The sequence below is a fragment of the Falco peregrinus genome, chromosome 4 (assembly GCF_023634155.1).
Source record: "Falco peregrinus isolate bFalPer1 chromosome 4, bFalPer1.pri, whole genome shotgun sequence".
Taxonomy (NCBI): domain Eukaryota; kingdom Metazoa; phylum Chordata; class Aves; order Falconiformes; family Falconidae; genus Falco; species Falco peregrinus.
The window spans coordinates 114,355,403-114,377,190 of record NC_073724.1 but is presented as its reverse complement, the minus strand read 5'-3'; the positions used below and the strand labels follow the sequence as shown (position 1 = coordinate 114,377,190).

General features: G+C 37.8%; 1 protein-coding gene across 20 annotated transcripts in view; it reads left to right on the top strand.

Annotated features, from left to right (window-relative positions):
- The window catches only part of DLG2 (discs large MAGUK scaffold protein 2), a 1,040,329-nt gene that overhangs the window by 623,951 nt on the left and 394,590 nt on the right, over positions 1 to 21,788 (top strand). For all 20 annotated transcript variants that reach the window (XM_055801296.1, XM_055801300.1, XM_055801304.1 and 17 more), the window contains one exon: positions 16,721 to 16,771. In XM_055801296.1, the coding sequence (XP_055657271.1) occupies positions 16,721 to 16,771 (51 nt within the window). The remainder of the gene's footprint in view (positions 1 to 16,720; positions 16,772 to 21,788) is intronic.

Below are 21,788 nucleotides of genomic sequence, written 5' to 3'. Positions count from 1 at the left end.
ACAAATAGATTTTAGTATGATGGATAAGAGAAGAAGATGTTGCTGTCCAAAACTGAAAGCAAAAGTACAGAATGGATCTTATGAATATATATATTTTGCGCCTATTTCATATCATTGCTTTTCTACCTGAAAATCAATGTATTTTAAACCTTTTCTTTTAAAATATACTGTTTTAGAAAGAAGCATCTTTAAAAAAGGGGCCAGCATTTTGAGCTAAACATGTAATTTCTTTTTACTGGATTTCTCTTTTAAATTCTGGATGCAATTTGGAATATTTAATCCCCATCAAACACATAATTTTAACTAGGGGGGAAAGCAAATCTTTAAAAGAACTTCTAGATGGGGGGTGGGGGGTGTTCTTTTATTTTCCTTAGGAAGGAGCACTACTTTGCATATTTGAGTGCTACAAATAATATTACATAAAAAAAACAGAAGAAAAACCTTCATTGTATGTGGATGTAGGTAGAAATATCACCATCCTGTCAATCCAACAAGTAAAAGCATCCCTTGGTCACGTATCTAATTACTCCTTCATGCCTCTATTCTGCAGAATTATAATACTTTCCATTTTCAATTGCCTGTGAATAACCCTGGCCTTTAGATTCAATCAAGAAGTTCTTTCTATAGACATTTGATTGAAACATTGCCATTAGCAAACTGGGAGAGAGGAGCTTACTGAACTGTAAAGAGAGCACGTCATACACTTGTCTGTGCCCCTCTGCTTCAGGTAGACAGCACAGAAAATGTGTAATGCTTCATGCTTTTTGGATTTGAACTACTTAGAGTGCACGTACTGTAGTATTTTAGGCCAGACCACAGCTCTGCTTGAGAAGCAATTTCTCTGCATTCACTAGTCTTTACCTTACACACAAGATCTTTTGAAGCAGACTTTCAGACAAAAAAACTGAACTCAGGAACAGGCTTCTGGATACCCTCCGCCCACTGTCAGGCAGTCGGTCCTTTGGGTGGCATTGAAATAACCCCCTGGAAGAGGTACTGTGCTTTGCTTTTGCAGTCTGTGCCTGTTGTGCCGCTCTTCGTATCTTTGTAACCTTTGCTGTTGGGAAGCCAGCAAGGCACTGCTCTATCAGTTATTTTTGTCACTCTAAGAAAAATCATACATACTTTTGTGGGTGTGTGTGTGTACATACCCCTTCTCTACATCTAGATGTATTTCATTTTGAATTTGTCCAAGATAATTTGTCCATAAGGTTAGTAAGTGCTGCAGAATGCAAAGCATGTCTGTTAGAGTTCTTTGAAGCACTTGGAGATTTGAGTCAGCCTAGAATTGCATTGCCTTAACTGACCAAAATAAAATGTAGTTTGAATTTATTATTGTCTTGCTTTCCCTGGCCTTGAATTATCTTTTGGTTTTGTGTCATTTTTAATATACCAGACCACAGACCCACAGTTATCATTACTGGATTTTGTAGCAGTAAGCTAAAATCAGTAGGCTCTGTAGGTTTGCAAGGATCTAGTGGCTAACATAATCTCTTGAAAATACACTTTTATAACAAGTGCAATCTATGGTCTTAAGCCCATTGTCTTCCTTAAATATTTCCGTTCGGTTTAGGTTTTATTCTTTTGCATAAAAGGTTTAATTGGGATACATAATTAAGAAGTTAATAAAGCTCTTCAAGTACACAAGACTATTTTTACACAGTGATAGCTTTATTCTGAATTTGTCATGAAGTCGCAGTTCTGAACTGAATTGGGAAACATAGTATAAAGAGTACAAGTGAATAATTACTTACCTATAGACCTAATTTCTTTGTGATTGGAGACAATGACACTTGAAGGTAGATTTCACAGTATTAGAAAGGTGTAGAACTTAACTGAAAGCTGTTCTCAAATGTGAAAGAAGAGTTAGCACATATGTCCTTATCTTAATAGTTTTAATTATACAAAAGAAAGAAATAGTTTACCCATGCCATAAGACTTCATCTTGGAGGACTTCAGACATTAGGCAAAATGTAAAGTGCTATTGACAGAGACAAGGCATAATCCTTTGACCTTGGATAACCTAAGAAGACAAAAGAAAGTAACTGCTCAGTTTTGAAGAGAAAACTAATTTTGATGAAAAGTGGAAAAGACAAATATTGGTTTCATTCCTTTTTGGAAATGGAGGGACCTCATTTCTATGATGCTTCATTCCTTTAAGATTTAGATTTAAGATTTAAGATTTAAAATTTAAGATTAAGATACACCTGAAATTTATTTTACAAGGACACTTTGTAATTTTAAGGATATCTTATTTTTTATGTCTATAATTGATTAATGTTTTGCATTGCAAACAACCTCTTAAAGTTCAGACAAGTACATAATGCATTACATATGGCAGTACATAATGCAACATTAGTAATAACATTGGATAGAAGATATTTCCTTCCTTATAATCTTTATGCATCACTTTTAACGTTATCCACTGCAGTTTTCATAGGAGGGTTTTTTCACAATATTTACGTTCTACTTAAAAATTTTAGAATAGCTGCAGTGTGCTTCTACTCTCTTCCTACAGCAATATAAATAAACCTGAATGAACACCATTTCACTTTAATAAAAATCCAAAATTAACCATTTAAATTATCTCTCATCTTCCACTGTTGTTAGCCAGTGATTAGCTGATCCATGCTTTAAAACTCATACCTTCAGCACAGTTTCAGGAAGTGTTCTGAAGCAATGTCCCTACAACTGCAAGTTGTAAGCGTTGACTGTTTTGGTATGTGGCTCATTTCTAATCCACATTTTTCATAGTAAAAATCCATGCTACTTTTAATTCAGTGATCTGGTGAATCAGCCTCAATGGTAAATTATATTTTTAATCAGTGTTTAGATGACCTAGCTTTCTGCATATAGTAGCAAACCCAAATATACCACACAAAAAATATCTATTTTCCTAATCTCAAAAATCCCAGCTCTCATATTTTCTATAGAAGATAGACTTAGTTTAAGGATAATAGAAAGTAAAGATGCCTGCTTGAAGTAAATTTTCGCTTTGTGGAGATTGTTAATTAAAAAAAAAATTACAAGTGAAGAGCCTTTCTTTTTTTTTTACTATTACATTAACATATTCAATCAACTGTAAAGTAATTCTTGACTGTAAATTGTTCTGTGTAACGATGACAACGGTTTAAAACGTTGAATTCTTTTTAGTCATAAATTATTTGTGCTTAATATGTTAGCTAGGCAGAAAGCTTCAGTTTAGTGGATTTTGGCAAGTGTGATTGTTTCTTTACACAGCTTAATTGGGTGGTAGTGTGCTCATAACAGAATTAATCTTGTATAATGTCCAAATTCAGGACTTAGACTTTGCAAAGGTGAGCATATCACACTGGGTTTATCTTGAAACTATTAAGCTATAACAATTTTTCAAATAATGTGCAGCATACAGGGTTGATTAATCACTCTGCTTTCGCCATCTTTCTCTTTAGTAGAACTAAATTGCTGTTATCTTAATAGTGCTCCCTCTTACTCTATAAACTGTAAAAGTCTCCAGCTGTCCATATGACCTCTTGTTATTCCCCCAGAAGAGGACAAATGTAATTTGCATCTGGGGCTTTCAATCCTGTTTCATTTCTTTTTAAGATGCAGTGTGTATTAATTTGAAGTTTGTTTGTAAAATAAGTCAGAGAAGTGTTCATCTTTTGTTCTCCAGGCATATGATTTTCATGTAGAAGGACGCAAATATATTCTAGTTCATGGAACATTTTTTCATATATCTTGACATTGTTGAAAGATGTCCATATTTCTTTCAAAATAAGGAGCAATCTCCAGAAGACATTCTCATGACTTAAAGAGACTAATCTCATCAATAAGACAGGTTGGTCTTCAGTCAGGACTGGGCACCCCTGCTTCAATTACATGTCTCAGTGAACCCTATCTCTACATGCAGACCTATTGGAGGAAAGTAAATTATACTTGACTTTCTACCAAATTCATGAATTCCACATCTTTTTGATTTCTGGCTGTACCTAAAACCTAGTTAATTTGTATTTTGTAGGCATTCCCCTGCTTTACTAAAGTTAAAACTTTAACATCATATATAGTTTGCCATTGTATACATGTTGATCACAATTTCTTATTTCCTGGTCTCTTTCTAGCCATTGTTCTTTCTCTACCAATTCTTAGTGAAGAATGACTCAAAACAATTATGAGAATAGCTTTCCCTGTCACATTCTTAATCTTTCTGCTATGGTGAAAATAGAAGGTACACAGCAATGAACATGAGCCTGCAAAGTTACACATCTTTTTCTTAGTTTAGCCTTGCATTGTGTTGTAGTCTATGATAGCAAAAAATACTGTATTTGCAATATGTGTGCATGAATTATTGCAAGACGTTAGTGGGTTGCTGAATAACCTGACAAAGGTGAGGCTGCTGCAACTCAGGTGGCCAAAAAGGCCAACAGCATCCTGGCTTGTTTCAGAAGCAGTGTGGCCAGCAGGACCAGGGCAGTGACCGTCCCCCTGTACAGGGCACTGGTGCAGCCACACCTCGAATCCTGTGCTCAATTTTGGGCCCCTCACTGCAAGAAAGATATTTAGGTGCTGAAGCGTGTCCAGAGAAGGGCAATGGAGTTGGGGACGAGTCTGGAGCACAAGTCTGATGGGGAGCAGCTGAGGCAACTGGGGGTGTTTAGTCTGCAGAGGAGGAGGCTGAGGGGGGACCTTATTGCTCTCTACAGCTGCCTGAGAGGTTGTAGCGAAGTGGAGGTCAGTCTCATCTCCCAGGTAACATGTGACAGAACAAGAGGAAATGGCCTCAATTTGTGCCAGGGAAGGTTTAGATTGGATATTAGGAAAAAAATTCTTCACTGAAAGAGTGGTGAAGCATTGGAACAGGCTGCCCAGGGAGGCAGTGGACTCATCATCCCTGGAGGTGTTTAAAAGATGTGTAGATATGGTGCTTAGGGACATGGTTTAGTGGTGAAGTGGCAGTGCTGGGTTAACAGTTGGACATGATGATGTCAACGGTCTTTTCCAACCTAAATGATTCTGTGATTCTCTAACTCCATGCTACAGTGTCCAATCAGTAGCAAGGCTGAGCCTGTATTCCCAGGAAGCACACACACGAACAGGACATGTATATAACTATACACAGGGCTGAACAGAACAACACAGACACAGTCAGCACTCACACAAACAAGAGCACCACCAATGGCCTCATCACGTCCCCCTCCCCCATATCTATGTATATATACGTATGTATAGTGTGAAAACTGACAGTAGCTGGATTTAGACGCTTGGTCAACTCAGTAGAGCTGTCCCCAGATCCTTGCTGTCCCAGTGCTGGTGTCTGGGTGTGCAAGCCCTTGAGGCTGCAACCCTTCTCCAGCTGCTGGTCCAGAGTCCTTTGCATGCACCAGCACACACACATGGTGTGGATGCCTCCAGTAACTGAGCTTAGACACACAGTCCATCCAGCATCTGACCCTGGATCCTTGCTCTCCCCCCTGCAGAGTAACACGCACACATGCAAATAGGTGTCTCAATGAACCCCTGGATCCTAAAGTCTCTAGGGCAGTTGTCATGGACCTCTTGTCCCTCTAGTAGCCAGCTCCTCCAGTTGTCTCATTTCTAGTTACACACACACCCCCTGAATTCTGATGACTTCACCTAGTTGCCAGCTAGCCCGGCTTGATGTTTGCTGGCAATCAATCACCCACTGCCACATGCGCCCTCATGCTCTCTAGCTGGTGGTACCACAGACCCCCCTGAACATGTACATACGCTCACACAGAGAACAGAGTACCCCTCACCCAAGAAAAAAGGTAGAAACTGAGTTTAATAGAAGGCATGACAGATGATGCTCAGCAGGCAGAGGGCACAGAGAGGAAGGTGCACTGACCAGCCCTGTTTAAGTGTGACTGGCCCTGTTTATCCCCTTACCCTACTCTGTTTTCCTATGCTTCTTCCTCTCTAATTCACCTTTACCCCTCCTTTTTCCACACCTTTTGTTCCTCCCCTAAAACTCTCAGGTCTTGTTACAATGTCAAGATGTTTGTTTCCTATATCCCACAGTGTCTCCCACCCCCAAGGCAGGGATATCATCCCCAGGCTGTAAGATGCTCTCCAGCTGACCCATGGTGCTGGGCGTCTCCCTGAGTCCATGGGGCTGAGGCTTCCCTGGGAGGGGACTGGTCTCTGATGGAATTATAGGGGTTCCTCCACCTGCCCCAAGGGTTTGGTGCTCATGTTTGTGTGTGTGTGTGTGTGTGCACCTCTGCTGGCTCTTGTGATGAGCATGGGAGCAGCCAGGCAGGGTGTTATTTGGGCTTCCCCACCGGCCACTGGCTCTCTGTGTTCCTTTCCAGGGGTACAGATGAGGTTTTATCACACACCCCGACACAACAGGCAGAAAAATCTTTATTCCTGAAAAATGAAGTCTGTGGAGCAGATATGTTAGAGCATGTGCAATTTCACAAAGCCCAGGAGTGCCTGTTTAGTGGCCTTGTGGATATTAGAAAATTTGATGTACAGGAGATATACTGTACACAAATCTATATATGATCATCACTGATAACTCTACTACATATTGGTGAGATAAGAACCAGAATATTTTTATAATCTCTGCTACCAAACGGTTTACGGTTTAGATGTGGAAATCATTTTATTATGTCAGGAAAACTATGGAGAACATACAGATACTTCATATAACTGGTAACTTACACTCTACTACTGAAGAGATGTGATGCAGTACTTGACATTTTGAAATGGTATTGCATAACATGTAAACATTTTCAAGGTTGAAACATTTTCTGTGTTGCAGTTGTTCATTTTAGCATCTTTAGAATATTTTTTAAATATTTTTTCTGCCATAGGTGTTTTCCAACACTGCTTCCTTAATCTGAGGGAGCTCATTGTGCAATACAAGCTTTTTGTGCTTGTTTTAGAGGGCATTATGTGTCAGCATTTTTCTCAAGGTTTCTTTTGTCTTTTTCCGTACAGCTTCAGTAAAGCATCTGTGCTGTTGTATGCAGTAGTTAGACAACCTCAAAAGCATAACCTTTTTTTTTTTAGAATACTGAGGCAATGCATAGAAATTATTTCAAAAGTAACATTCAGGTTCAGCTTTCAAGATTTCATCTTTGTATCAGAAATGAAACTGAAGGTGGATGAAAGTGATTTTTCCCTCTCTCCTTAGATTTAAGTTGAAGAAATTTTTATGAAAAACTGAAATTTCTCTCAAATTGTTACAAAACAGGTTTTCCTACCAAGAAAGCTGAGAAACATTTGGAACAATTTGCTGAATTTTGGCTAGGCTTAGATTGTGACTGGCGTTGATCAGTTGTGCTATATTAGCTTCTTCTCAGGGCGTGCACTGTTAATCCTTGTGAACAACAGTTACAGCAGTTTTCTTTCCCTGAGCTTGTGAGGAGCAGAAAACCACTTCTGTCACAGCCATTCAGATTGTCTTTTTTTTTTTTTTTTTCCTGCAGCAAAATTAATTGGGCATGAGGGAGCTGTTCTGCTATGCTTTTAGTTGCAGAGTGCAGAGGACTGTGGCTCCCTGCCCATACATACACTAGTCGTCCAAGATTTCAAGAGAAATAGTGAACCTTTCTGCTGCTATAAAAATACTTGTAAAGCAAGTGAATCATGCATAAAGAGCTTGTCCTCTAGAATGTGTGAATATTTGTTTATGAAAGTACATAGGCTTTATGCGAATATTCCTTATTACTCATTTTTATTGTTTGTGCAGGTATTTTCTTTACCTTTTCAGGTCTGCTCCCTCCTGCAGGCGTAAGTACATCCACAGATGAATAAATGCAACATCAGTTACAGTAATACAAGCCCAGTGACACCAATGGGATTGCACCAGTGTTACTGAGACTCCAGTTTAGCCTTCAGTACTTGGGCTAGAGTTAACACACGAGAAGAAAAGAACCCAGAGAATTCACTCTGTGTGGTTTGTTCATAGGCAATGGGGTGAGAAAGCAGTGAAGAGAGTATTAAATCTCAAAGTTAAAGGTATTGGGAGACAATTTAAGGCACAAAATTATGAATCAGAGTACATTGTAATTTAGAGAAATTTCAAGAGATTAGATTATGTTGGTGGTATATTTATTTATTGAGGAAATGGTGCATGCCCATTATGTATATTATATATATTTCATTATATGATTTCTACATAAACAAGTCATGGATATCAAAGAATGAAGTAAATTATTGCTGTCCTTTCCTTGCCTAAGATTTTGCTAGTTAGTATGCTATTGATTTCTCCCTAAAACTGAGAGAAAATTTTACCTTAACTGTGTAAATGAATCAAACAACCCACAGTTTATGTACTAATTCCAGCCTTTTAATACTCTAGCTACAGTTACCAACCTTTTAAATAATATTATGCATATTATATTATTAAACATTATTAAAATAACCTTGTAAGTCCCAAGTTAAAAGTACTTCATAATCGTTGTTGATGAAATAAGGTCAATCAAGTAAGGGCAACTTTCCATTTTGATGTATCTTGTGCATAGAATGAAATACTACACAGGAAAATAATTTCTAGAAATGTATGAACTGTTCAAACTGTTGAAAAGTTTGATGGATTTTCCTCTAAAACTGGAATGAACCAGAGATATAGGAACTTGGCAAACTGAGCGTTTATGGTAACTCATGTGTTAGTATGTCTGTAATGGCAGAAGCATAGAAGAAAATGAAAGGCAGAGTGACTGAGGATTTGGAAGCCTTATAGTAAATGGCCTGAATTACACAACAAGGAATGTAATTTTGTGGAAAGAAATTACTGTATCCAGTTCTCTGGAATGTGCTGTTTCAGATTCCCAAACTGATGTGTATTATAAATTTAAGATACAGAAATATAAGGCATTTTACAAAACTACAAATGGCAATTCCGTCTGAAGACTAAGGCATATGGCATAAATCACCCCCACTTGATTCCTCTCTCCAGTGCTTGTAAAAAAAAGCCTAGATTGCTCCTTAACTTTTATTTCTACCTGTTAGATAGTTGATATGATGTCATATGAATTTCTCTTAGTGTAAGAGAGAGAGTTGTAAGTACAAAATCTGAAATTTGCATTCTTCTTTTGTTGAGACTAATTTTGTACAACTTGGAAGTGCTAGTCTAAACTGAATTTATTCACGGATGTCATTTCATTTCCATTACTGTGAACCCTATTTAAAATCATAATCTCTGCTTTGATCTGCTCCATGGATTATTCTTACGAAACTGGGAGTTTTATGATGGGTCTGTGTTAGTTATATCGAGTGCTTACACTGAAAAACATATAGGCACTTTTCCTCTGTGATACATATGGCCAACATCAGAATATGGACCAAAAAAAAGGGAAGATGAAGGAAAAAATGATGGCTGACATTGTAAAGAACAGTGTTTTAATCATATGTAAGCCGCATAAAATAACAGGAATACCTAGGAGGAGATTGTCAAGATGTGTGTTTTTCAGACTGTGGAAAGTCTCAGATCTATGGAGACAAAAGAGCTAAAAAGAAATTTAAATTATTGCTGAATCAGGGAAAGGATTGTGAGGAGTGAAAGCAGCAAGTAGGAGAAACCAGAAAAGAATCCCTTATTTAGGCAAGATTTTAAAACTGTGCTTAAGCAGGTGAAGCATAGATGCGAAAGGAATCAAGGTATATGGAGTATATGAGGGATTGCTGTGGTTTAACCCTGGCTGGCAGCTAACCCCCATGCAGCCACTCTCTCACTCCCTGCTGGGTGGGATGGGGGAGAATCAGAGGGGTAAAAGTGAGAAAACTCGTGTGTTGGCAGAAAGACAGTTCAACAGGTAAAGCAAAAGCCGCGCACACAAGCAAAGCAACCCAAGGGATTCACCCAGCGCTTCCCACGGGCAGGCAGGGGCTCAGCCATCCCCAGGGCAGCCGGGCTCCGTCACGCACAACGGGGGCTTGGGAAGACAAACGCCGTCACTCCCCGCGTCCCCCCCCTTCCTCCTTCTTCCCCCAGCTCTATATGCTGAGCATGACGCCATATGGTATGGAACATCCCTTGGGTCAGGGGGGTCAGCTGTGCCGGCCGTGTCCCCTCCCCGCTCCTTGTGCCCCCCCAGCACCCTCGCTGGTGGGGTGGGGTGAGGGGCAGCAAAGCCCTTGGCTCGGTGTCAGCGCTGCTCGGCCACAGCTACAACAGACCCACGTTATCAGCAACACTTCCCAGCGCAAATCTAAAACATGGTCCCATAGCAGCTACTGTGAAGAAAATTAACTCTGTCCCAGACAAAACCAGCACAATGACTTAACAGGAATTATGGGAGAAGATTATGTTAAAAGTTTAGTTGGAAAATATGAGAATGTAGAAAGCTAATAATGAATGATCTTCTGGATCAAGTGGGATTACATGAAGTATGTTTAATTTGACATAAATATGCATGCGTCTGTGTGTGAGAGAAAAATAAAACAGATTTGGAGGAAGTAAGAAGGAAGGAACAAGTAGAAAACATTAAAAGAAAAAATCAGAGAAAGCAGTGATGGCTGAGGTGGGGATGTAAGAAGTGATTAGAGCTAGGGGGTGGTAATCACAATAGATACCGAAAACATGATTTTGTTCTGAACAAGATTTGAGAAATGAGGTAGAGTAAGATAAAATTAGGGATTTGGGAATCAACTAGATAAGAGTGATAATGGTTACTTGCTAAAAGGGTATTTTATCGAAAAGAATGAAAACAAGAAAACCCAGGTTAACAGAGAGGGAGGAAGAAAGAGAGGAAAGGATGAGTATGGTACACAGTGAAGAAGGCTGACTAAACTTAAGACCTGGAGAAGGATATAGGAGACATATGTGAAGAAAAGAAAAATGTAAAAAAAAAAAAAAAAAACCAAAAAAAAACCAAAACGCCCTGTGAGTAGGGTACAAGTTGAACATGACTGTGCTGGAGACCTTTATAGGTGTTGACCAAGAGCTGGATTTGGCTTCTTGGAGCTCTGCGTGTTGAGGGTGATATATTCCCTAGAGGTTGAACAATGACTGGTGGTTGAGCGCTCTGTACACATCTGTGGAAGGAGCCACAAATCAGTTGCACATACACTGTAAGACCTATTCCTGATACAGTATGAATTCTTTCAGAACCATATGGTCTTTCTTCATTCTTCACACCAGAACAGTGGTATTATGTCAGGAAAGTTTTAGGTTATGGTAAACTTTAATTCAAAGAGCTTAACATATTGTCCCTGTTTCATAAGGGAAATATGGGTGAAAAGAAAGAAGTGGGCTTAGTTACGCACTGTGATTAAAAATAGATGTTGGGTATCTTGTATAAAAAGCCCATAAAATGCACTCACTGTGATAAAGAAAAGTAGCATGAAAACCTTTCTGGCAGCCACTTTAGGACAGTTTGAAAACACAAAGTCATCATATTTGAAATCAGAGAAGACAGGAGACTGTTTCCTGTATGTTTTATGCAGTGAGAAGGGAAACTTTTAGCACTGTTGGAAAAAAATATCACAAGGATATCGGGAATTTTTTGACAATTAATGAAGAAATAACCTAAATCTGGAGATGGCAAAGGGCTAAATAAGGATTACTCTTTGGTCTTTCTGATAAAACAGGAATCATGAAAGACTATTTAAATCTTATATACATTAAATTACCCAAATCACCTTGATGTTTCTGAAATGTAAAATGGAATGTCTTAATTATGCAGCAAATTGGAAACTTGTAAAGGACAAATATATCCTAGCATTACTTGTACAACAAGAATCTGGCAATCTTGTATTCTGGTCAGGTGTGGGTGGTTAGGCAAGTGGTGAAACTATACAGCCAAAAGAATAAAATTTGCATGTTGAGTGAAAATCAGTGGGTAGTTATCTTCCTATGCATATGATAATAAAAGTAGAAGCAGCAGTCTTCTTTCTTGAAGACAGCTGAAAAATGATATCCAATTAAATATAATTAAAATGGGTTTTGTTTATAATAAAAGTCTACAGATGTTGTATTTTTTAGGCAAAACAATCTCTTCTTGAAAATAAGACCAAGCATAACAAACAACTCTAATGACTTAAATTGTATTAGAAAGAATAGGTGCAGTGGTTTCAAAATACTACAGCTGTATAGATTGTAAGTGGTTTGATGCTCTTGTTGCCACTATCGTAATACAGTTCTTATAATTAAAATTCAAATGATGATGTCTTTATCTTCTTGAGTGGGTTGATGCAGTTGTAGATGTATAGAAGTATAGGAAGAAAGAATTAGGAAATGCTTACTTGTTTGAGTGTAAACAGGTCTATCAAATCAAATAATTGCAGAAGTATAGAGTATCAAATTAATATTATAAGGAAAAAAGCTTATCTATAAAAGTCTTAACAAAGTGGCAAAGTATGTGAAAATGAATAACCCAACAGAATCTTTTTCGCATGGATTTCAGGGATCTGTCATAATTTGTAGAATTGATTTTCATTAAGGGACGACTTCAGGTGCTTAGGTCATCCTTAAACTGCACTAAATGAGAGAAACTTCTTGGAAAGTCAGAATAAAATTCTTCACATAAAGTAACATACAAATCTGAGTTTGTCAGGTCATTATTTTGGTGTTCTGTGTGCTGGGCTTTATTTCAGTTTTTTCACAAAACAGTATGTAAAAAATGTCCTTTTACTTGTTCCTTATTTCTCATTCTCCTGAAACAAAGTGCCACCTGAAAATGGCTAGTGCTTTCTTCTTAGAAAGGTAAGTGAACTCTAGGACTGACTAGAGCTTCACCAGGAAATCTCTCTTGAATGCTAGAATCTAGATAGTTAATAAACATTGCATCTCTTTCTTAAAACATTTTCTCATTGAAAGTTTGGGAGAGTCCTCTAGTATAACAGGTGCAGCTGTATATGAAAGGCAACTGTTACCTCACCTTTGCAAGTAGTTGTTTTAAATATTGGGATTTAATTGAATTATGGTAACGTAATCTACAGGGGTTGTAAATTCATCAACACTCCAGACCATGAACATATGTAAGGTCAGGAGATTGAGAAGCCTCACTGCATTAGAAGTGTGTGTTGGTGATGCTGTTCCTGAACAAACAGGGCAATGAAGTCCCTCAAAGTAATCTTAAGGGTTTCGTGTGGACCTCTTCCTCACATAGCACTTGTGTATTTTGTCCTGGTCAACGCTATCTTTTTTTGTTCTGTGGGAAATAAAGCATGTTCCTGGATGAGACACATTTTGATTCCAGACTCTGTGCTTTGAAGAGGGGATGTGGTTGATTGCATCCTCCCATGGGCCTCATCTTGTGCTCTTCTTACCCACTTCTGCCCAAGTCCTCTGGGCCTGTTACTGTCACAGGTGGTGTTGAGCACTCTTTCTGCAAAGAGGGGACATCAGTGTCCTGAATCAGAGAGGGAAGCCAACAGGAATTTATCTTGAATTTGAGCTTTTGGCGAAGAGGAGAGACTGAATTGTTCCTTGTGGACATCCTAGCTGGTTGAGCTTGGGGGAGCAGGTGCTGGATATCACGCTGTGCACGTGCTGCCAGATACAGGTGCAGACAAGCCCAAAAAAGTAATCAGAAAGGCTGCTAAACCAGAGATCTGTCCTTTCACTGGTATATTATGGAAGACATATGGCATCCCTTAAGCAGAACTTTGTTACCAGTCTATAGTTCAGAGTAATGTGAGAAAACAGGTTTAAGGGAAGTGCTCACCAAACTCAATCATTTTTAGACTTGGTACCTAGTGAAAGGAAAGCTCAGGGGCACAATTCATGTAACCTACCTGAGATTTCTAGTGCAAGGTAAAATGAATTAAGATGTAGTAGTGCCTGTTTCTTCTCACTGAGTGTAGAACTAGATGACTACCTCACATTTCAGCATTCTAAATACCAAAATTTAGTTGAGATTAAAGTTGTCTGTTGTTTCAACCTTACAGTCCTGAAAGTTTGGAAAGAATATTCCCAAACTGACTTGGAAATGCTGATGATCTCTTTCACTGTGGAGGAGAAGAGAAAACCATATGAAAATGTTTGGAATTTTTTGTAGTTATCTAAAAAATCATACAGGCTATAGTACATTTTGCTATGTGTTCTTGTTTCCATCTCGTAGAAAAGCAGAGTACAGAAAACTCCTGTAAAGAAAGACACAGGAACAGGTTCCTACTACTTGCAAGACATGGAAGTTGCAGGTTCAGACAGCTTGTTTAAGTGCTTTGTTAGGCCAGAGACTGTCAAGTTAAAATGGACAAAAACAGGGGATATGTCCATATGCTGCTAAGTGAGAGGACCAATGAGCCTGTTCCAGCACTGGAGCCGTGATTCTCCTCCTGCTCCAACTGTTGGCTCACTCCTTGGCTATTTGCTTCCAGCAGGCTCCAGACAGAACCAGCCTCAAGCACTGCGACTTGGCTGAAAATTTACTCTTAATTTAGCAGTGTAGGTGCAGCCAGAGAGTCTAAATATGAAATACAATAGTGTAAGCAATGAATGGTACTGCATACATCATCATTCTACCTGTCTCAGGTAGGATCTTATTAGATCCTTTGTGAAATAATTGCATTGGCCTTCTGAGCATCCAGCAAGAAAAAACAGGGCAGTGGACTGCATATGGAGATATATATATACCTGCGCTTAAATAACAAAAAGAGTTGGATCAAGATCAGCTTTTTAATCCATATCATCCCTGTTGCCATTGAACCTGATAACAGATCTCTGCTGTGATTAATGGTGATTTGAACTGAAGACCTTTTTGGAATTGTGACTTGGATGATAAAAGAAACCCTTCAGATTATCATAACCAAGTTATTGTTTGTGTGCAAATACAAATTGAGTATTCAGTTTGTGTTTTCTCCTTTCATCTTTATACAGAGGTTGCTCACTTCTCATGTCCCTCTTCTTCCCGTTTTGCTGCACTAACGAGTTTTTAATGCAAAGGAAAAGTGATTATAAGCAGTGAAGCAAAGACAGCTTTATAGAGCAAGACTGAGGAATTGAAGACATAGATCAGAACTATCCACCAAACTAAGATGAAAGAGAAGTTCATGAAAACAGAGACATATAGATAGCTTTGATTTCATTATCATTAGACAAGAAAGGACAAAAAATGGAGTAGCTATAAAGATGTTCATACCTAGCAAGTTGCCTGTATTAATGAAAGAGTCTATGCAGAAAGCATAGAAAAAAAAAAGCATGACATGATAACATAGAACAGGAAAATAGCCTATAGTAAAATTTTTGTTCATAGCTGGTTTTAGTGTAGTGTAATGTGAGTATCAGATTATGATAATATAAAAATACAAATATTATGTATGTGTTAAATATTTTATTCACTGATGCTGTGTTTTGTTCATTGTTAAGCATGGGTTAGTTTTTTGGACTTCTCTCCCTCTTTCCTTTTGAACAGAGATTCTGGGGATTGTATTTCTATTACTGATTTCGCGGTTTATCAGATCTTGAATTGCAGACAAATTAAATAGTTGGTGGCTTTTATAGGAAGCTTTTGTTTGGTACATACATGTACCTAGTTATAATATTCACAAGAGAAGTACCTAATTACATTTGAAAGATGCTTGACTAGATAACGAATTATTTGTGTACCGTGTTTTCTGATTGCAAATAGAAAGCTAATATAGAAAATTAGCAGCTGGGAGTGGGGAGAAGTAATAAACATTCTTCTGCTGAGAAATAACTAATTTGTTTGTGCAAGATTAGGTCAATCCTAATGGTTCACTTTGGTTTTGCTCTTACAAAATGATATTTTTTTCCCAGTAAGTATAGATTAAGTAAAACAATAAAGCAAAACTATTTTCCTAGAAATATCCTATCATCACAAAACCTAAACCAGCCTGATTCATGGGCAATATCTATTATTTTTGATTAATCAATATTTTCTGGCCAAATAACAAAAAATGCTGACTAGCTGTAGCTAAAGGACACTTTGAAATTATTCTAAGTTTTTAATAATAGGGTTTTTTCTCAGTACGCTGCAGTTTACTTACAATATAGTCAGCTTTTCTAGCTTTCTCAGGTGCAGTATCTACCCATTTAAGAAATAAGGAAACTAAGGAAGGGATGTTAAGTATATTGCCTAGAGGGACAGCAAAAAATCCATGTCAGACTGGAACAAGGTTTCAGAACGCTGCTTAAATCATTGTCGTGTCTTTAGCTGATAGATTTCTTGTGCATTACAATCCATTTTGGTGCTCTGTTTTGTAGCTTAATTTATTTTGACACTGAAACTCAGCATAAGAATTGCATTAACATTCTGTGCCTTTTTGCCATTCAGCTGTCTTTTGCAAAGGTCCTCTGTCATGTTCTTGCCCTAGGTTAATATAGTAAATAAGATGTATTTCAGTATATGTATCAGTGAATAATTTTTACATAAGTACTATGAATTTCCTGTCTGTTTTTATATTGCAAAGTAAATTTGAGCTTGTAAGGCAATAAATAATTAATCTTTCTTCCATTTGTAAGAATAATTTTTAGAACCAGGTCTTTTGTTGACAGGAAACTATTACCTTGGAAACTGTTTAAACATTTGCCCAAAGTCCATGACCACACTATATCAAATATCAGTCATATTATGTTACTTAGCTATCCATTATTTCAGCATTTTCATACTGAACTTTTACTGGGTTTACGTTTGTAGGCTTGATTACATGCCATTCAAGACAAAGGAGAGCTAAGTAAGCTATAATTTAGATAATCTTACCTATATGTTGCAGTAAACTGATCATACTGAAATATCTGTATGCTATCCCTACCAAATTACCTTCCATCTGCATTTAAGGAATTTTCCGATTTTGTTTTCTTTAGGTCAATGGAACAGAAATTGAATATGAATTTGAAGAAATTACTTTGGAGAGGGTAAGTATAATTTATTCTCCTTTATAGAATAAATATATAATAATAAATAATGCAATTATTTGTGAAATTAAAAGTGGTTAGGAATAAAACTATTTCTACTTTGAATAAAGATGTCCACTCTTTATTCTGAACTATAAAAATGTGAGTGATACAGCAGGATAAACCTTTCATGCTTTTAGGAAGTTTCAGGTGTAGCTACTTGCAGAACAGTATCCAGAAGGTTTTTCTTCCCCATAACTCTGTCAGTGCTCAACTAAGCATTTGATTATTGGGAAGAGCATGTGTGACTTGGTAACTCCCTTTCGGGTTTTGAACTGGAATTGTGGCATCTTTTTTTTTTAACCTCTTTGGTTTCTTTGCATGTGTGCATAATGGAAGACTTTTTATATTATTAAAAAAAAAAAAAAAAGTAAAAGTGTTTTAGTGTTCAAGCAACTACATAAAAGCCGTAGACCATATCTATGTGTAAAGGATATGTTTATACAAGTCTGAATTATTTGAGCTATAATCAGGGCTGGCAGTGAAGGCTTTGTTGGTAGTGTGGTTTAAAAGTTGCACACACACACACAAAAAGAGAGATATTTAAAATATGTGCTGCATCATATCTGCCTGGATTTGGTGGTTTTCCTTGCCTTTTGGTTACACAACTGTTTCCTTCAGACTGCAGACTTTCTTCGCCACAAGAGCAAGACCAGGTGGGCCATGTGTGAGAAAGAAAGTCAAAGTTTTGTTATGTGTCATAGTGCTTACAAAGATTTCTAATGGAAGCACAATTGTCATTGATGAAATCTTTCAATACCCTACCAACATCCTGGTAATATGAAGTTTTGTCATCTTAAAGAAAACACAGTTAGGCTTCTTTCTACATAAAAAGTTTGAATGCAAGGCCAGATTTACCAAAATGTGACTGATGCCATATGAACAAATGCCTGTAAGGTAGCAAGCTACCATTAAATTAGATACTTAGATTATACAATTCATTGCGCTTTGTCTGCATGTTATATTTTTAATTATCCAGGATAATGAATGCTATAACCATTCAACTTAAAGAGATAGAAGTTTATGTTCTCATTGTTTTGCTGTCTCAGGCAAATTAGGAAAGAGCAATATATCTTTTTACCATAGCCATACTCATAACAGATATAAGGTATAGGCACTTTTTATCTACTGTCTCTCAACTTATTTGCGCATCACTAGTTATTCATTGGACTAGAGTTTCAAAGGTCACTGAACAGAACATATGCCTCCTGGGTGATATTTTGAAAACCACTTTATTTTTAACAGATATGTAAGTTACCAGTGTACATACTGCAGAGCGAATGTGATTCAGGTCTCCTGTACCTGTGTGATGCAGATAATTAGTTATTCATAGTATGATACAACATAATATCAGCTAAAGACTGAACAACAACAGCAAAAAAAGCTACAGATTTTAATGGAGTTGTTTTCTGGATGCTGCTGAATCTGTGGCTTCTTATTATTACTGCTTGAGATGATCTGTCACATGTATCAGTGTTTTGTCTCGAAGGCAGGGTACTGTGTCTGCTGGTTTTTGTGTGAGATATAAAACACAAGTGATTGCTGTTAAATAGCTGTCATTTATGTTAGACTAAAAGCATTTTCAGAAGAAATACATTCTCCATGTTGATTACCCATTTTCTTCCACAAAACTGCTTTTAGAAATTAGATGGAAAGTCATCTCTCTGTATTTAATAGCAAAGCTGCAAAATGTATTAAGTTTGCTGCCGTTGAGAGATAAAAATGTTTGCCCATATCAAACAGTTGGTAATAAACTTTCCATTTTAGTCTAGTTATCCAAGTTACAGAATTCTGCATCCCCAAAACCATCAGATATTTTCTTCATGACATTTATCCACGTTTTGAAATAGTCAATATATTTTAAAGGATTTTACAGCACAAAAGATAAATTGGTTGAAGGTATATTAGAACTTTTGCGCTCTTTCCTGCCTTTTTTTAATAGCAGAATGAAAGGGCAGGTGGTAAAGGATTGATTACTTCCGAGCATCTCCCAGTCTCTGTAGACTTGGCAAAGAGACCAATAATTTAATTGTATGAGGTCACCTTCATCTATAGGTGATGTGAATTTGTGGGATGTATTCCTGTAGAGAGTTACTGACTTACGATCTTTGATCCAGGATGAAGAGATGGCTCCATTCCTTGGGGTAACATAGGACCACTGTGTGCATGTTAGCAGAATGCATCCCATGTGGAGCTGAGGAGCAGATCAGCAGGGTCTCAAAAAAGCTAAAAGGAAACCCTAATAAGGGACTGGAGTGACAGTGCAGAGCTTGGTGAGCATCACCAAGCTGCCTGAGACCCAGCTGGCATACCAAGAAATGACTGCAAGGATACAGTGGGCTCATGTAGAAAGCCTTTTTTCTTTTTTTTCTAATTTTTGCTCTTTGATGTAATGTTGCTTAGTTGCTTCTATTGAAAATCTGTCCTAGTTTACAGTTTACCATGACTAGGGGTTTTGAGCTTGAGTGAGAGCTCACAAAGACAATGAATTTGAGGTAGATGCACCTTAAAGCTGTGATCAGTGCTGTTCCAGGAGTTAAGGAGTTTGTAAGTACGCCTCTGCCAGCCCCCTCCTTAGTGGCATGCTCTTACCCTTTCACTCTTCTTCAGTTGTGCCAGCCACTTATCAAGTACCATCACCAGTCCCTGAGCCCCAAAAGATCACTGTTAAATAACTGATCCTCATTTAGAGCTCTCATAAGAACATGTTTGAGTAAGAAATCAAACAAATTCTCTTCTCAAAAAAAAAAAAAAAAAAAAAAAAGAAGACGACAGCTTTAATTCCTGCAACTACCTCAGAAGGTTTCTCAGCTAGTTTACAGGCATAAAATGCAGATCCAGGTGTAGACTAAAACTTGGTGATTTGTAATAAACCACAATGCCCAAATGCACTCTCAGACAAAATTCCTTAAAATAACCCATTAATTTGCTCTAGTTTGAATATTAAAGATACCATGAAAAGGAAACTCTACATAAAATGGCTCGTATTAGTATGGTGATGTTAATTTTCCATTACTGCAGGACTTGAAAAATGTACCCAGCGCTATCAAGAGACCAATCTGTACTTGTAAATCAGTGGTCAGTGTAAGAGGTAACGGACTAGACTCTGTGACAAAGCCTAGCCTAACTTCTCTAAGCTGGGGAAAGTTTTAATTGATTGACTCCTTGGTACGACGCTGTGCTTGGAGACATATGCTGAAGAGAGGATTCTAATAGAAGTTGATGGAGTATCAGCCAATATCAATAGTTACCTTGAAGAAGAGTAAAGAAAGACAGTGGGTCACTTAATGATTCATGTTAGATTCATGCTGAGTTCAACATCTGAATTCAGATCTCAGTACTTTTTTGCTCATCTAACCTTGCCTATTCTTTAGATGTTAGAGAAAAAGAGAGCAGTTATGATAAGTAAAGCTGTTTTCACAGTATCTTTTGATGCTTCAACACGTATTTTCACTCTATATCTGAATAAAAGTAAAATTATATTACTTTTTATGGAATTGACTGTTTAGAAAAATTAAATGCTGTCAGCACTGGAATTAAAGACCTCTAGTTCCCAGTGCATTTCCATCATGAGATTGACTGACCTTGGTATCTGAACAGTTCAAACTCTGAGAATTTTCCCAAGGTTGAGACACGAAGTCTCTCCATTTTTTTTATACTCCTGTGGATTCTCTGGCCTATGATAACAATTCAGGTTACACTGCAGAATGTCCCTGTTTTTAATGAACCACATCATTTTACATCGTTTAGGAACTTAAGTTTTGTTTCCTCCTCACTTTTTCACATTTGGTTGCAGTTGGTTATTTGCCTTACTACAGCTGAGAGAGCGACAGGCATGGTTGCATACATCGCATTATTATTTCCTTTGAAAATAAGATTAAAGACATTCCAAAAGAGTAAATTCTTGATATTTATTTATCTGGATGTTGTGGTTTAACCCCAGCCAGCAACCAAGCACCACACAGCCGCTTGCTCACTTCCCCTCACCCAGAGGGATGGAGACAAGAATCAGAAAGGAAAGTTAAACTCAAGGGTTGAGATAAGAACAATTTAATAAGTAAAGCAAAAGCTTCACATGCAAGCAAAGCAAAGCAGAGAATTATTCACTACTTCCCCTGGGCAGGCAGGTGTCCAGCCATTCCCAGGACAGCAGGGCTCCATCATGCATAACAGTTACTTGGGAAGACAAATGACATAATGTCGAATGTTCCCCCCCTTTCTTCTTCTTCCTCAAGTTTATATACTCAGCATGACCTCCCATGGTATGGAGTACCTTTTTGGCTAGTTTGGGTCACCTGTCCTGGCTGTGTCCCCTCCCAGTTTCCTGTGCCCCTCCAGCCCTCTGGCTGGCAGGGCCCAAGGAACTGAAAAGTCCTTGATTTAGTATAAACATCACCCAGCAACAGCTAAAACCATGAGTATGCTGTCAGCATTGTTCTCACATCAGAGCCAAAACACAGCACTGCACCAGCTACAGCTACTGAGAAGAAAACTAACTCTATCCCAGCTGAAACCAGGACACTGGGAGTGTGCTGTGATAATTCTCATAAATTTCATTCTGTAACCGCCACATTCTCTGTTCAGTGGAAAGACTCAAAGTCCACTCTCTCTCTTCTTTCCTTTGATTTGATATTTCAGTGACATCAAGTGCCACGAGATTTCATTTTTCTAGTTCAGGATTATTGTTCTCTAAAAGGTTGTGTTTCCACATTTCCACCAAATTCAAGGGTCTATTCAAATCTCAACTAAAAAGGCTAACACTGTAATCTTAAGTAAACTTCAAGGGTAAAATTTAAAAATACTTAGGAAATTGGAAGAAGCAATCCACATATGTTTGGTAGAGTAAGGAATTTATTTCAGGACCGAGCTTTTATTAACTGTGATACCTTGTAAACCTAAAAGACAATTACTACTGTACTATTAATTATGCTGTTTTCATCACGGATTTTCATTGAGAAAATGCAGAAGTTTGCAGAAA